Below are 13,417 nucleotides of genomic sequence, written 5' to 3'. Positions count from 1 at the left end.
AAGGGAAGGGAAGGGAAGGGAAGGGAAGGGACTGGGACAAGCCCGCCCGGAGCGAGTTTCCTGCTCGTCGCTGCCTTTAAGGAGGCGCCGGGTTTAAGGTGGACCGGCGATTAGGGCGGGGCGCGCCCGCCCGGCTCCGCCCGCCGCGTCGCTCTCCGGTCCGCCCCCCTCGCCGGGGCAGCGGGCGCCAGGCGGGGTTGTGATGCGGCCGTTGTTTTTGTAGGGTCGCGGGGCCGCGGTGCGGAGGGAGCGAGGCGGCCCATGGAGTTGGGGTACGTCTGGCAGGCGGCGTAGCCCTGCCCGCCCCTGCTCCCTTCCGCCGCTTTGTTAGCGCGAACACAAGCGCGCCTCACCTACATGGTGAAGAGGAAGGCAGCGCTCCCCGCACAATAATGGGCACCCGGGCGCTGCCCCCTGGGCCGCCGCAGAGGTGAGTCGGCGCCGCCGCAGGGCCGCAGGTTCCCCGCGGGGAGGAAGCAGAGCGAGCGGGCGGTCTGACAGCGCTGCGGCGCTGCCTTAAGAGCGCGGCGCCACCTTAAGCGGCCGCTGACTTTTCTCGTTACATTGTAGCAGCGGAAAGAATGTCGGCGCGGGCCGCGGGTGACGTCAGGAGGGAGCAGCGCGGCGCGGCCGCCAGGCAGCGGCAGCGGCGGCCCCGCCACGGCGAGGGAGGAGGCGGAGGAGGCGGGAGCGGCGCCGGCCCCGCCGCCACCGCAGCGGCAATGGCGGCTGTCGGGGAGCGCAGGTCCCTGCCCAGCCCCGAGGCGATGCTCGGGCAGCCCTGGAGCCACTGGGTCGATGCTGCTAAACTTCACGGGAACGACGGTGAGTGGCCGCCCCCCCCCCCCCCCCTCCCCCCTCCCACCCCGCTCCTCTCCAGCGCACCCCGCGGGGCTGCGGGTGCCCTGGGCGCGGCCCCGCGACGACACGGCGGGGTGCCGGGCCCGGCGGGGAGGTTGGGTCCGTTCCCACCCCCAGCATTCCCGGCCGAGTTCGTGGTCCGGTGCGCGCCCGCCGGCCGGGCTCGAGAGTGGCGCGGAGCGGGCAGCGCCTGCCCCAGTTCCTGTAATCCGGGACACGGTGCGAGGAGGTCGGAGCCGGTCCCCGGAGCCCGGCACCTCCTGCCCTCGATTCAGCCGCTGCGTGGGGCGGGGAGCTCCCGCCGCAGGTGAGGCATCCCGCCGCTGACAGTCCCTCTGCTCCTGTGTTTACTGTCGTGTCCCTGTGTGTGCCCACGGGGGAATGGGCTACAGGTCACGAACGGGGGGTCAGCCCTACCTTCTGGCTTTTCCATGGATTGAGATCTTGTGGCTTTTTGGTTTTAGGAACACCATTAGAAGAAAGTTTCAAGGAATATGGAAGAAACCGAGAAGCAATGCGACTTTGCCGAGAAGGTGAGTGTGATTCATTCTTGAAGAAAGGTGTGTGGAGAAGTTTTCTTGCTCATAACTACTTAGGAGAGGGTCAGGCATGGGAAGGAGAAATGATCAGCGTTTCCTATCGGTTTGGATTTAGGACTGGTGGCCTGTCAGTGACTGGTGTTATTAGCATTATTATTAAAGTGGTACATATTCGGAAAACTGTGAGCTAGGGCATGGACTGTCTACACTGTGTTTCTATGTGGCTTTTTTTTTTTTTGTCTTTAGACTATAAATTGTCCTAAGGAAGCCCTGTGATCAACACTGATAATATCTTGTCTTAAGTTAGAATAATTTTTGTTCTTGGTATAATCCATGTCAGTATTTTGATACTGATCCTTTTCTCTATCATGTCAATGTGTTGTGTTTATTGCTTGGTACTCTGCTAAATGAGAGTGACCTTTCACCTGTGATTAGCAAAAGCCCATTACGGCCTAGTTTGTTGCAAGAGTAACAATGCTACTTGGAGTTGTAAGCAGATGATGAATGAAAGCTACAGATTATTATTTACTTTCTAACAGGTATTGGAAAAAAGGAAGCGATGAGTCTGATTTGTGATGTTAATTTTTGTTTTTTTGTTTTTCCAGTTTAACAATTGTTTTATAACAGAGAAAGTTTTAGAACCTTTCTTAATATTGTTGGTTCTTGGTTCCCTCTGACTGCCTGAGACATGTGCCAGAGAACAGGCCCAGCTGTTTTAAATACTGGAGCAGTTAGACCCAGGTCATTTATTTGATGTTGTTAGAAAGTGAAGACTGGGTTTGTAAACATGGTTTACAATCACGGGAGGCAGAACTTGCCAGTGACTTTAGGAGATGATCTGATTCAGCACTTACAGACTTGTGAGCTGCAAGCAGCAAATGAAAGCTAAAGCAATGTGTCATGGGCTAGTTGGATTGGGAGACAGTGATCCGTATTGAGTCTGAATAAAAATGGCTATTTTTTGTAGCATTCCTAATGTTGCTGAAATTTGGAAAATATAGTTTCTAGGATCAAAGTCAGTGGCATGGAAGAAAGATGCAATAGGCAGCTGTGCTGCAGCATTCAGATTCACTTGTGTTGTTTTGCCATCTTCTTAAGTTCTTAGGCACTTGAAAAATCACTTGTTACTTCATTGCCAAGTTCCAATCTAATAGTTGTGCTGGATATGTAATTCGTTTTTCTGAATAGGCAAGTCATTCAAGTGCTAAAACAGCATTTACAATAATAAACATACACATTATCCTAGTAAAGATTTTACCAATAAGGATTTTCAAACATTTGGTCTTATTTCTACCTCTTAAAATGCAAGCATCTAAGGTTTCCAGATTCTAAAGATTAGCTGGCAGGGTAAAGAGTAATCTATCCTATTTTTTTCCCTCTGGAGCGAGATCATGAAATTGTTTTTGCACAGGCTGGTCACTGAGACACAGCTTTTCTGCACTGACTCCAACCATGTGAATGATTTGTAGGGTTATGAGTTGAAGGAAGTTCATAAAATACTTTGAGAATTAAAAGTGAAACTTAGTAGTCCTGTCAGGCTTCCAGAAGTCTGTTTATTTTGGTTGCTTTATGACATATGAATGAGACACTGACTTGGCATATACCTGTAGCTGGTCTGTAGGGAGCTTGGCCTGCTGCAAAATAGAGCTAAAGTAGTATTAATTAAGTTTAAATTAACTTAAGGAACTAGGGGAGCAGCAAACATGCCAGCATATGTACGTGTTGTGTTACCAAATAAAACTATGAAAATACTGTAACAGATTCCTTTTCCCAGGAAGAATTTTGCATTTAAAATTGAGGAACAAACATTTATTAAATAATTGGACTGTCTAAACCTTGGTTCTTAACAGAGAAAGGTAAACCAAAAGTATAAATTTTGTTAAATCCACTTTAACCTCAAGTTTTTTGTCATGGTACCCCACAGTATTTTTAATACAAGTAATAACAGAGCTCCTCATGTAAGAGGGGTATTTCTCTACAGATTGGGAGTTGACTCTGAGGCCCAACTTCACTAAAGGATTTCAAGGTTATTTAGGCTAATTTAACCTTGCATTGCAACTCTTTCAGTTTGCATAAAATAATTAAATATTCATGGCCTGGAGAGGGAGGAAAGGAAGGAACATGACTTTACAGCCCACATATTAGAATTGGGTTCAAAACCAAGAACGATCTTCTTTATTTAACATTTGTCAGGCTCCCACTGGCCTGTGTACCCACTGGGATATGGGTGGTAGTTGTTTCTTTTCCCACATGCTGTTTCTCTGCATCTCCTGGTGGGAATGGCCTCATCCTCAGCGTGCCTGATGGGAGATGTGGATTTCAGCCTCGCAGGCAGTTGAGTCTGAGTCTCCTGAATGAAGAGTGAGTGTTTCTCTTGTAACACTGTATTAAAAAGGGGGTTTAACATTGCCAGCTTCTCCTTTTGTTAAGCTTTAAAGGAAAAAAAATGATGCATGTTATTTCTTTTAAAGGAATGAAGGAGGATGTAACTGTGTCATTCCAGGGCAACATTTGCAAGCAGTGGAGAGAGGCAGGATTTCAGGCACACCTTTGTCAGCGGCACTTTCTATTTGCTGATCAGGCAGCTGTTCTCTCAGCATTTTAGTGGTTGTGAAGCCTGATGAGTCCTTAATACCTGTCAATGATGCTAGTTCCATGCAGGGATCAGGAAACTAAAATTAGTTCATAGTCTCAAACCTGTCTTTTTCTGTATCTAACCCTCCTTGTCATAACCAAGCTCACACTGAAGTAAGAACTAGAATTTGAATTTGGGCTTCCCAGACTCCCAGTGTTTGTGTTTCATACTTCCCTGTTTCTTTTTCACTGCTCTTATATGCTTTCTGTTCTGCTAATACGTTATATTAAATCATTCCTGGTGGGATCCTCACAGATCTTCATCAGAGTGAGAAACTCGCTGGATACTTTCCTACATGTTGCTTTTTGAGACAGTAACAGTCCATACTGAGCTTTGATGTAGAAATCGGAGCTGCAGGAATAAGGTATGGGCCCAATGGACTTGACTCGCACTTGGTATGGAAAATCCCCAGGAGATGGAAATGAGAGAGGGATGCCCAGTGGGATGGGAAGATTTTACTTTAAAGTAAGCCTTAAAATTTACTTTGACTTTGTACACTGAAACCTTGTGCTGAGCACTCCTATCAAGGTAAGAACAAGTTAGAAGCAATTGTGCTTATTAGTCATTTTCATATGTAATTGATGTGACAGAATCTTTTGGCTCGTGCAGTCACTTAATTATTTACTGCTTTGTGAACCATCTAAAGGTGTGAATCTCCTGCTGTTCACTTGTGCTGTGATGAAGCAAGGATAGCATGTTGCATTATATAATATGTAGATGAATTCCAAAACAGCAAGGCACAAAATCTCATCCACTTCATGCATTTTTCCTATATTTTAAAATGAAACTTTGCTGAAGTACATCTTCCAAACTTGTGTGATAGTGGGAATGAGTGCCGTTGGATGCAGCCAAAACATTTTCAGACACTCAGTTCACCTTGGAGGTGCAGTAGATCTTAAAAGGAAGTTGATGTGTCTGTAGTACCTGACATGGATTTGAAAAAAATTGATTCTTTGTATTAAGCCTCATAATCAGTGCTTGAAACAGTTTTTCAGGAGATCCTTGCTAACTTGTGCTGAATTTAGTTTGCTTTTAAAAATTTTTCTAGCCCATTGTTGTGAAGAGGATCTCTAAATAGAACTGTGCCTGTGAGTGTAGAGTTCATGCGTGGTAACTTTGACAGGCTTCAACGGAGGCAACTGTTGCTTCTTGCGAAATTTAACAACAGGTTTGCTCATTTTGCTCTGTGGAAGAGTAGAGAAGCTGTGGCTAGAAACAGTGAGGACCAAAGTTGTTTATTGGAGTTGGGGGCATAACACTCTCCCACCACTCAAGAAACTCTGACTCTCCCCAGAGTAAATTTTCAATTGCTACCATTTATCATGCATGTTTCTTTAAATAAAACAAAAACATGGAAAAAAAATCCAAAACAAGAAACCCAAAACCAAGTCATCTCCACCCCCAAATCTATATTGAAGAGTCAGAGAGAGACAACCCATGTACATCATCATTACTTACAGTATTACTTATTAATTTGTACAACCCTTTTGAAGTGGTTGGGATAAAAGTCTGCTATATTCTTATATTGACTCATAAAAATTTTTTGAAATACGTAGAACTATAAAAAAGGAAACTATAGCATCTCAAATGGGAAAATAAAAGCATAGGGAGCAGAAAAGAGATTTGGTTAGACAATTTAAAATTGAGTGTTTCTTTTTAATTCTTCTTAAAGCGTATTCAGTGCGTGCTGAAACTATGCTGTCTACTACAGCTTAAGCACCTCATTCTTTCAGTTACACATACAGCCCCTTTTTTTAGTTTGTTTGGGTATTTGTGTGCATGTTACATCCATAGAGAGGCGACTCCCTTGTTACTGTCTATTTCAAGCACTTTACTTGTACTGTCACCATAGCTTAGAGTTAACTGGCAACAAATTGAGGAGGAGGACAAAACATCTGTAACTTGGGTCACAGGTCAGAATTGGTGTTGACTGTGGGGTGATGTGGTGCAGTACCAGTCTTACAGCTTTCAGACTATACTGTCTTTAATAAGGCAAGTGTTGAATTTTCTGTGGGAATGCAGATTGTCAGTTTTTGGTAGGTTCCTTCAGAAGATGCTCTAGAAGGCTTAGTGACAGTAGGAATCAGTCAGGAGAGCAGGTGGGAGCAAATTCTGTTCAGCATCGTGTCACCTGGTAACAGTTGAACTTCTGGTCTTCGACAGCTAATATGTCTTGGGGATTAAAAAAAAAAGGCTCTGTGAACCTCTAGGGCATTCAGCAGAAGCTTTGAGGTTTGATTATATTACTTGCTGTTAATGGAAGTTACCAGAGCTGTGACAGTACCAAGAGCCATGCGATGAACCCTTGTTCTTCTAGAGCTCTTTCTAGGCAGGGTTGAGCAGTGAAATCCAGGCCTGGGAGGCTCACTAGAAGTATCTTTATCACATAGACCCAAGGTCTAGAATTTTCCCAGCAGCAGGTTCCATAAATAATTAAAGGACTGGTGAAACTTCTGTTCCAATACTAAGTTGTAAATACAAGTAAGAAACAGCATCGTATTTCAAATTTAAATTTGTTTTTATTCAGCCTTGGGAGGTGCTCAGTTGAGTTGGTTTTTGTTGTGTCAAATCATGTCAGAGATGCTTAGAGGGCTCTGTAGTCCTTGACTACCTGCAAATACACTTGTAAGAATTTTTAATAGGTTGAAATAAATATTTTAAGGTAGCAATAGAAAGTGCCATGCTTCTTTTTTGACATTCTGCATAGCTCTTCACAGTCTGTAATCAGATAAATCTCTTCTTCATTTCATTGCATTTTAGTTGACTACTTACACAAAGTATTTTAATGTTTTGTGGACTGGTTATCATAAAACAATTACAGGGAGACTTTAAAATTGCATTGAACTGTGTAAGAAAATTGTAGAGGTTTCATGAGATTGCTTGAAAAACACGCAATTTGAAAGATGTTACTTTTGAAATTCTCTGCAGTGATTTGCCCTAATTTTTTTTCTTGGCATTTTTTTCCTTTAAATCCAAGTTCTGTTTACAATATTTAATTATTTCTGGCAAGATGAGTCAGATGTTATAAATAGAATATTATGATGTTAGACTGCAAGTTAGAACTGTGTCATCTCATATGCTTTAAAGATACTTTGCAGGTTTTAGATATTACCATAGTATTAGTGTGATATTGCAAGGCCTTGGGGACTTCGACTGGAGCTGCAGCCACAAAACTGTCTTGATCTGTCCATAATATGTGAGAAGGCAGGATATTTTCTTTTTTATAGGAACCTTTTGAAATAGTTGTCTGTACACATATGTAACAGTCAGGAATTCACTGTTATCTAATGCTTCTTAAGCGGTATGTATGATTAGCTAGGTTATCCCTGTGCAGAAGAGGTGATATCTTGATAATACTTCGTTAAAGATTGGCTTTTGTGTAGTTTCTGTGCTATATTTAACAACAAATACTCAGTGAGAGAAGAACAATGCAATAAGTATGTAGAAATGTGACTTTCATACAAGGTGGTAATTTTATCTTCTAAGTAGAGCAGGAAAGACAAAAAGGCTTAGTGAGGGATACTTTTAAATAAACTGGGTTAAGAGGATGCAGATTACTCTTTGTAAGGTAAGTATTTGGAAAGGTATTTCTTCCATTGCAGCAGATCTATAAAAGCAAATGTGTCTAGTTCTTACACCTCTCTTGGCTGTGCCCAGCCTGTGGCTGGAGCTGCTGAAGGTTGTCTGGGGATAGGTGTGATCTCGTCTCTTACAAGACAGAAAGGATTTTGTCTTTCACAAACCATTATAATATTTGACTTGTAATTAACTATTCTAAATAATCTCTAGGATGCTTGAAAATTGTTTCTCTTCCTATGTAATGAATGAAATCATCCACTGCTGTGAAAGTTCCCCATATATATGATATTAAATGATATTTCCTAGACATTCGTACAATGTAGGTGACAGCACAGAGATGAATAGAACTTTGTACTTACACTTCAAGTTTTTTAGCAGCAAGTGTTCAAATCTGACAAAGGGAATTCATAGTCTAATGTAGCAGAGTAGCATGACTATAAAAGCAGTTGTCATGGAAGGCTATAAATTTATTGTAATCTGTGTTCCCACTGCTAGAAGGCTTTGCCCAGTCAAAAGCTGTCCCTTCTTGTGCAGGCTGTGTGCAGCTGTGAGCCAGGACTGGTGATGGTGGCTCTCACACTGATTCTTGTGGCAAGTCAGATACTTGTGGTAACCCCAGACACTACAGGGTATGACAGGATATGACTTCATCCAAGTAAGCTGCACATGCAGCTGCTTCCACATTGCTTGGAGTCATGATTGCTAGCTTTGGAAATGGCAAATACTCTGGGTTATTGTCTCAGGTAGATTAGAAATACTCAAATGCTCAGTTACTTGTGTGTGCACGCTGCCCATCAGCCCTGTGGAATAAGCTGGTTTGTGGTAACATGTGCTCCAAATGAGAAAGATTGTTTATTTACAAGCTCATCCCTACCCTGATCTCCACTTCTGATAGCTTTGGCATAGCCCATGGATGAGCTTCATTGATAATATAGGGGAAAGGGATAATTGGTTATGCCTCCTTTTTCTGCTGGGGAGATTATAATAGGCAGAAAACATGTAGTGTTCTTGATCTGCTCTTCCTTCTGTTGCTAAGCAGGACTTGAATCTTCATCGACTGTCTGTAGTACAACAGAAAATGCAGCTTTCTCAGCTGGCACTGAAAAAATGTGTACGAAGGAGCTGAAGGACTAAAATTCTATAGGGAGCAATTTTGAGGCTAAGTCCACGTTGTGCACTTTGGTTCTGAAATCTAGAGCTCTCATGGTTTTTTTTCTTTGCAAGCGAGTTGGTTGGATGCTTTCTTGCAGATACAGTTGCCTGGAAGTCCTATAGCAGCTTGCCTTGAAATGAAATGTGGAGGCTTTAATGAGTTAAATTTGAAAATCAAGTCCTATGATGAATACACAGTAAATGGGATGTTTGCTTTCCATGGACATCAAATGCTGTTGTATTTTACCCTTCATAAATTTAACTTCCAGTCTACAGTTTTGTCCATTGACTGCATAAGTGGTGTAGTAGATGCTGTGAGTAGAAAGATGGGAGTTCTGCTGGTTTATTAAGCGTTACCTGGGGATGTGAGGTCTTCTTGTGAGCCACTGAAGTCAGCAGTGTTTTTCTTGTGACTGGAAGGAGAATGTAGGACCAGATTGTGGGGCTCAGTGGGTGAGAGAGGACACAGCCATGTTCACTGCAACCTCGTGATCAGACAGCCACCAAAGGTACTTCAGTATGCAAACATTTAATTGTCACTCCCTAGATATTATAGCCATGGCTTTGTCAAGGTGTATATACCCTAAATTACACCCTCTGGCTATTGTTTCAGGCAAAACTACAGAGGAAAATCTGTATCAGTTTACACCTAGGGTGTGGTTCTGCGATCTTTTTTTTTTTTCCCTCCTAGTAATGCTGGGTTAAGTAGCTCTTCTGTCTCTGCTCAGTGAAACACTTGTGAAATATTAGTTGTATTCTAACCATAAAGTTGTTTCCAAAACAAGGTGATGGCTGATTAAAGGGGAACCTGAATTTTTCCATCATGTGTTTGGTCTGAAAATCTAGAATCCATTGGACTGTGCTTGATTATGTATCTTTTCAGAGTGAATCTGATCTGATTTTTACATGTCTGCCTACAAGACTATATAGCATAATAGATCTTATATCTTGTTTATGTTTGAGTGTTAAAGATGTTGTGTCAGTGAATAACCGCAGTGTAAATCAGGATCAGTTGTAAGTGGTGTATTGTGAAAACGAAACAAGAACTAGTTGTTATTATTAGTTAGTATTTTTTTTTTAATTCCTTTCTTGTAATTAGTTATTTCAGGAGGCCAGGTAATAGAAATCAGAAGTTTTTCTAACATTCCTGAGGTGGTTCCCAGTAACTTTGTGAACTGGAGAAAATACCTTTTGAATTTGGGTTACTCTGCTGAACAAGACTTACAGCATCATTTATCTTTATCTCTTACTGGAGGGCTGTTGCAAATTATGCCAAAAGGAGAAAGAAGCATAATTTATACAGTATACATAAATGTGTTCCATACCAAATACTCTTTTTATCCCCTCAGAACAAATCTGTAGTTGTTTGGAATACCTAGAAGCCTCAAATGCTGCAAAGATTTGGGTTAACTGGCAGTATTTTTGATGGGTATGTCAAAGGAATAGAAAGTGTTCCGAACAGTCAGACAGTGTGGGTGTTGGATTATTGAGACAGCCATGTAAAACAATTTGGAAAGCACTTTTCAAAATAATACAATTTCCAAAGAATTTCCCCACTTTTTACAGGAAATGCTAAAATCATCTGTTTCATTCCTGTTCAATTAGAATGACTCTAGAAATGTATTAAAGGAGTTTGACTTGCCTCTGACATCTAGAAAGCTTTTCTAGGCTTTGGTTTATAAGGAATATAATTTTGGGATTTAGAATGTTGTTGTGGTTTAACGCTGGCTAAACTCCAGGCACCCATGACAGCTGCTCACCCGCCCCCCCACCCCATTACAACTGGGCAGAGGAGAGAAAAATTTAATGAAGGCTTCATGAGTTGAGATAAGGACTAGGAGAAAACACTCCAAGGGCAAAACAGGCTCAACATAGATGTACAAAGTGAATTTATTACTAACAAAATCAGAGGAGGATAATGAGAAGTTAAATAAGCCCTTAAAAGCACCTTTTCTTTCCCCAGCCCCTCCCTCCTTCCCACCAACAGTGCAGGGAGACAGGGCATGGGGGTTTGGTCAGTTCATCACCCGAGGTTTTCTTCCACTGCTCAGGGAGGGGAGTCCTTCCCCTGTGAGACCGTGGGGTCCCTCCCACAGGAGACAGTTCCCTGTGAACTTCTCCAGCGTGGCTCCAAATCCCACGAGCAGCAGTCCTCCCCAAACTGCTGAAACGTGAGTCCCTCCCACAGGCAAACAGTCCTCCCAGAACTGCTGCGCTGTGGGTCACTCTTCACGGGGTGCAGTCCTCCAAGGCCAGGCTGCTCCAGCCTGGAAGCAGGGGCTCCCTCTCTCCACTGGGTCTCCCACTGGATCACAGCCTGCTCCAGGCATCCACCTGCTCTGGCACAGGCACCTCCCCCGTGGGCTGTGGATGGATCTCTGCATCCCCCGTGGATCCCCATGGGCTGTGGATGGATCTCTGCATCCCCTGGGGATCCCCATGGGCTGTGGGTGGATCTCTGCATCCCCTGGGGATCCCCATGGGCTGTGGATGGATCTCTGCATCCCCCATGGATCCCCACGGGCTGCAGGGGCACAGCTGCTTCACCATGGTCCTCACCATGGCCTGCAGAGGAATCTCATCTCCAGCGCCTGGAGCACCTCCTGCCCCTCCTTCTCCACTGACCTTGGTGTCTCCATGTTGTTCCCCTCACATGCTCTCACCACCTCCTCTTCCCTGGCTAGGAAAAAACTGTGTCCCACTTTGTTTTGATTTTCCTCTTAAGTATGTTATCACAGAGGCATTCCCATCATCTCTGATTGGCCCAGCTTTGGCCAGCAGCATGTCCATCTTCAGAGCCAGCAGGGACTGACTCTGCCGGACATGGTGGAAGCTTCCAGCAGCTTCTCACAGAAGCCACCTCTGTGGCCCCCCCAATCCAAAAACTAGGCCATGCAAAACCAACACAGATGTTCAGATTATTTGTTTTATAAAACATAGAACACATTCTTTGTTGTCTGTTCTGCTCTGCTAAGAGAGATGGCAGTTGTCCTGCTCTCACTGGTACTAAATGGAAGTATTTGAGAGGAAAGACCTAAATTAGTTTCCCAATAGGCAGCATTTACTTCATAAAAATACTTAAAGATGAATTCCCAAAAGCAATTTTGTTTTTCATTTCTGTGAAGTTGTGTTACTCAAATCAGCTGTCTAGAAATCCTGCTTGTTAAGGAGCTTCTGTTCCATGTTGTAGTTTGTAATTTATAGAGGAGAAGTTTTGAGCCAAATTTAATATATCTGTGTTGCCTACCAAAGGCAGTCTAATATGTGCTTATATAATAGATTGCAAATTTTTGTCCTGAATACAGGGTTGTGACTTTTTGTGGCCAAGTGATTGAAGGAGGACTTTTACTACCAGCTGTGTTGTGAGATTCTAGGGGAAATATTAATGTCTGAGAGGAACCTGATATGGTTTGATTACGGTTTGTGTCTAGGCTGGGCAGAGCCCTCTTCTTGTTTGATATTTCTTCTGTAGAACCTGCTTTAACAGCCAGCTGACTGTGCCTGGCTCTTTCAGCACCACTATTTCCGTGGGGTGTTTGGAGAAGTCTTAAACACATCAGTCCTTGTGTGGGAAATTTCTTTTTGGTTCTGCCTGACTCCCACCTTGTGCCCTGAAATGTAGGGGCACAGACCACTGTGTCATTTACTAGAATAAAACCTGTAAGTTTCTTTTCTTGTTTTTGTGGCCTGAATTTAATGATCTGAAGTGTTAGCTTGATAGCCTTGGAGATAAGAATACTACTTTTATCCTCAGAGTAGAGCACAGGAGTAAAATCTTCAGTGTGCTGTGAACATGTCTCATCTGAGCCTTGTTTACAACTGCTTGGGATGCAAAAGGGGTTCTCTGTGCAACACTGCAATTCTCTGTCCTGCTGATGCCATCCAAAATTGTCTTGGATAACCACAACAATGTGAAGAAAGGCCCCTATCCCAGGAAAGGGCCAAAATCACAGCCTGGATAGATGGTGCTCTTCAGTGTGAAATAGGAAGACATGATGGTAAGGTGCAGCATCAGCAGTTTTATTTATAATTTAATCCCTCCAAGACTTTTCCTGCACTTGTGTGAGAAGTGTCATGACTTCTTGCAGAGGTCTTGCAGGAAGTGTGGTGGTGTTCATCATCGCAGTGGCTCAGGGTGATGTCGCCGACTCATGGGAGCATTTGAGGTGTCCGCACTGTTACGGTGGCCTGGCAATAGCCTTTCCTGGACTCCTTTGGCATTTTTCCCCAAGTGCTCCACGCTGTTGCTGGAAGCAAAAGCTTTTGAGCAATTTCCAAACACAAAGCAGTGCATTGTGGGCCAGTGTTGGGAGGACTGGCTCAACAAGTTTGGCGGCAGCAGCTTTGGCTTCCTGCCTACCCTGGATAGGCAGCAGTAGAGATTGCCCTAGTCTCCCAGAGAGTTTGAGCTGAAGATCCCAGCCTAGGTCCTGAAAGTCATGTGTGTGCAACTGTTGTGCCTGGCAGAGGATCTGCTTCTGTTGTAAACCATGCTTTTGTTATTCTGGATATGTTTGCAGAAGTTATCTTTTGTCTGCTTTAGGAAGGTGGATGTGCTATTTGTTTTCAGTGTACTGAAGGGTGGTAAACTCTACAAATTTGCTAAAATATCAAAGGATCCTGTTTACCTTTCAGTTTTCTGTTGTCTATT

At 43.6% G+C, this 13,417-nt stretch overlaps 1 protein-coding gene across 4 annotated transcripts in view; it reads left to right on the top strand.

The window, feature by feature from the left end:
- The window catches only part of ATXN7 (ataxin 7), an 89,012-nt gene that overhangs the window by 26,579 nt on the left and 49,016 nt on the right, over positions 1-13,417 (top strand). For 2 of the 4 annotated variants that reach the window (XM_032121370.1, XM_032121366.1), the window contains exons 1-3: positions 164-430; positions 571-825; positions 1,326-1,394. In XM_032121370.1, coding sequence (XP_031977261.1) covers positions 582-825; positions 1,326-1,394 — 313 coding nt within the window. In that variant the 5' untranslated portion in view covers positions 164-430; positions 571-581. Of the gene's footprint in view, positions 1-163; positions 431-570; positions 826-1,325; positions 1,395-13,417 lie in introns of those variants that run through there. The other 2 variants (XM_032121369.1, XM_032121368.1) reach the window with 1 other exon arrangement.

Source organism: Corvus moneduloides, chromosome 11, assembly GCF_009650955.1.
Source record: "Corvus moneduloides isolate bCorMon1 chromosome 11, bCorMon1.pri, whole genome shotgun sequence".
Classification (NCBI taxonomy): Eukaryota; Metazoa; Chordata; class Aves; order Passeriformes; family Corvidae; genus Corvus; species Corvus moneduloides.
The sequence above is the reverse complement of the archived record's forward strand: the minus strand, read 5'-3'. Positions and strand labels throughout refer to the sequence as shown.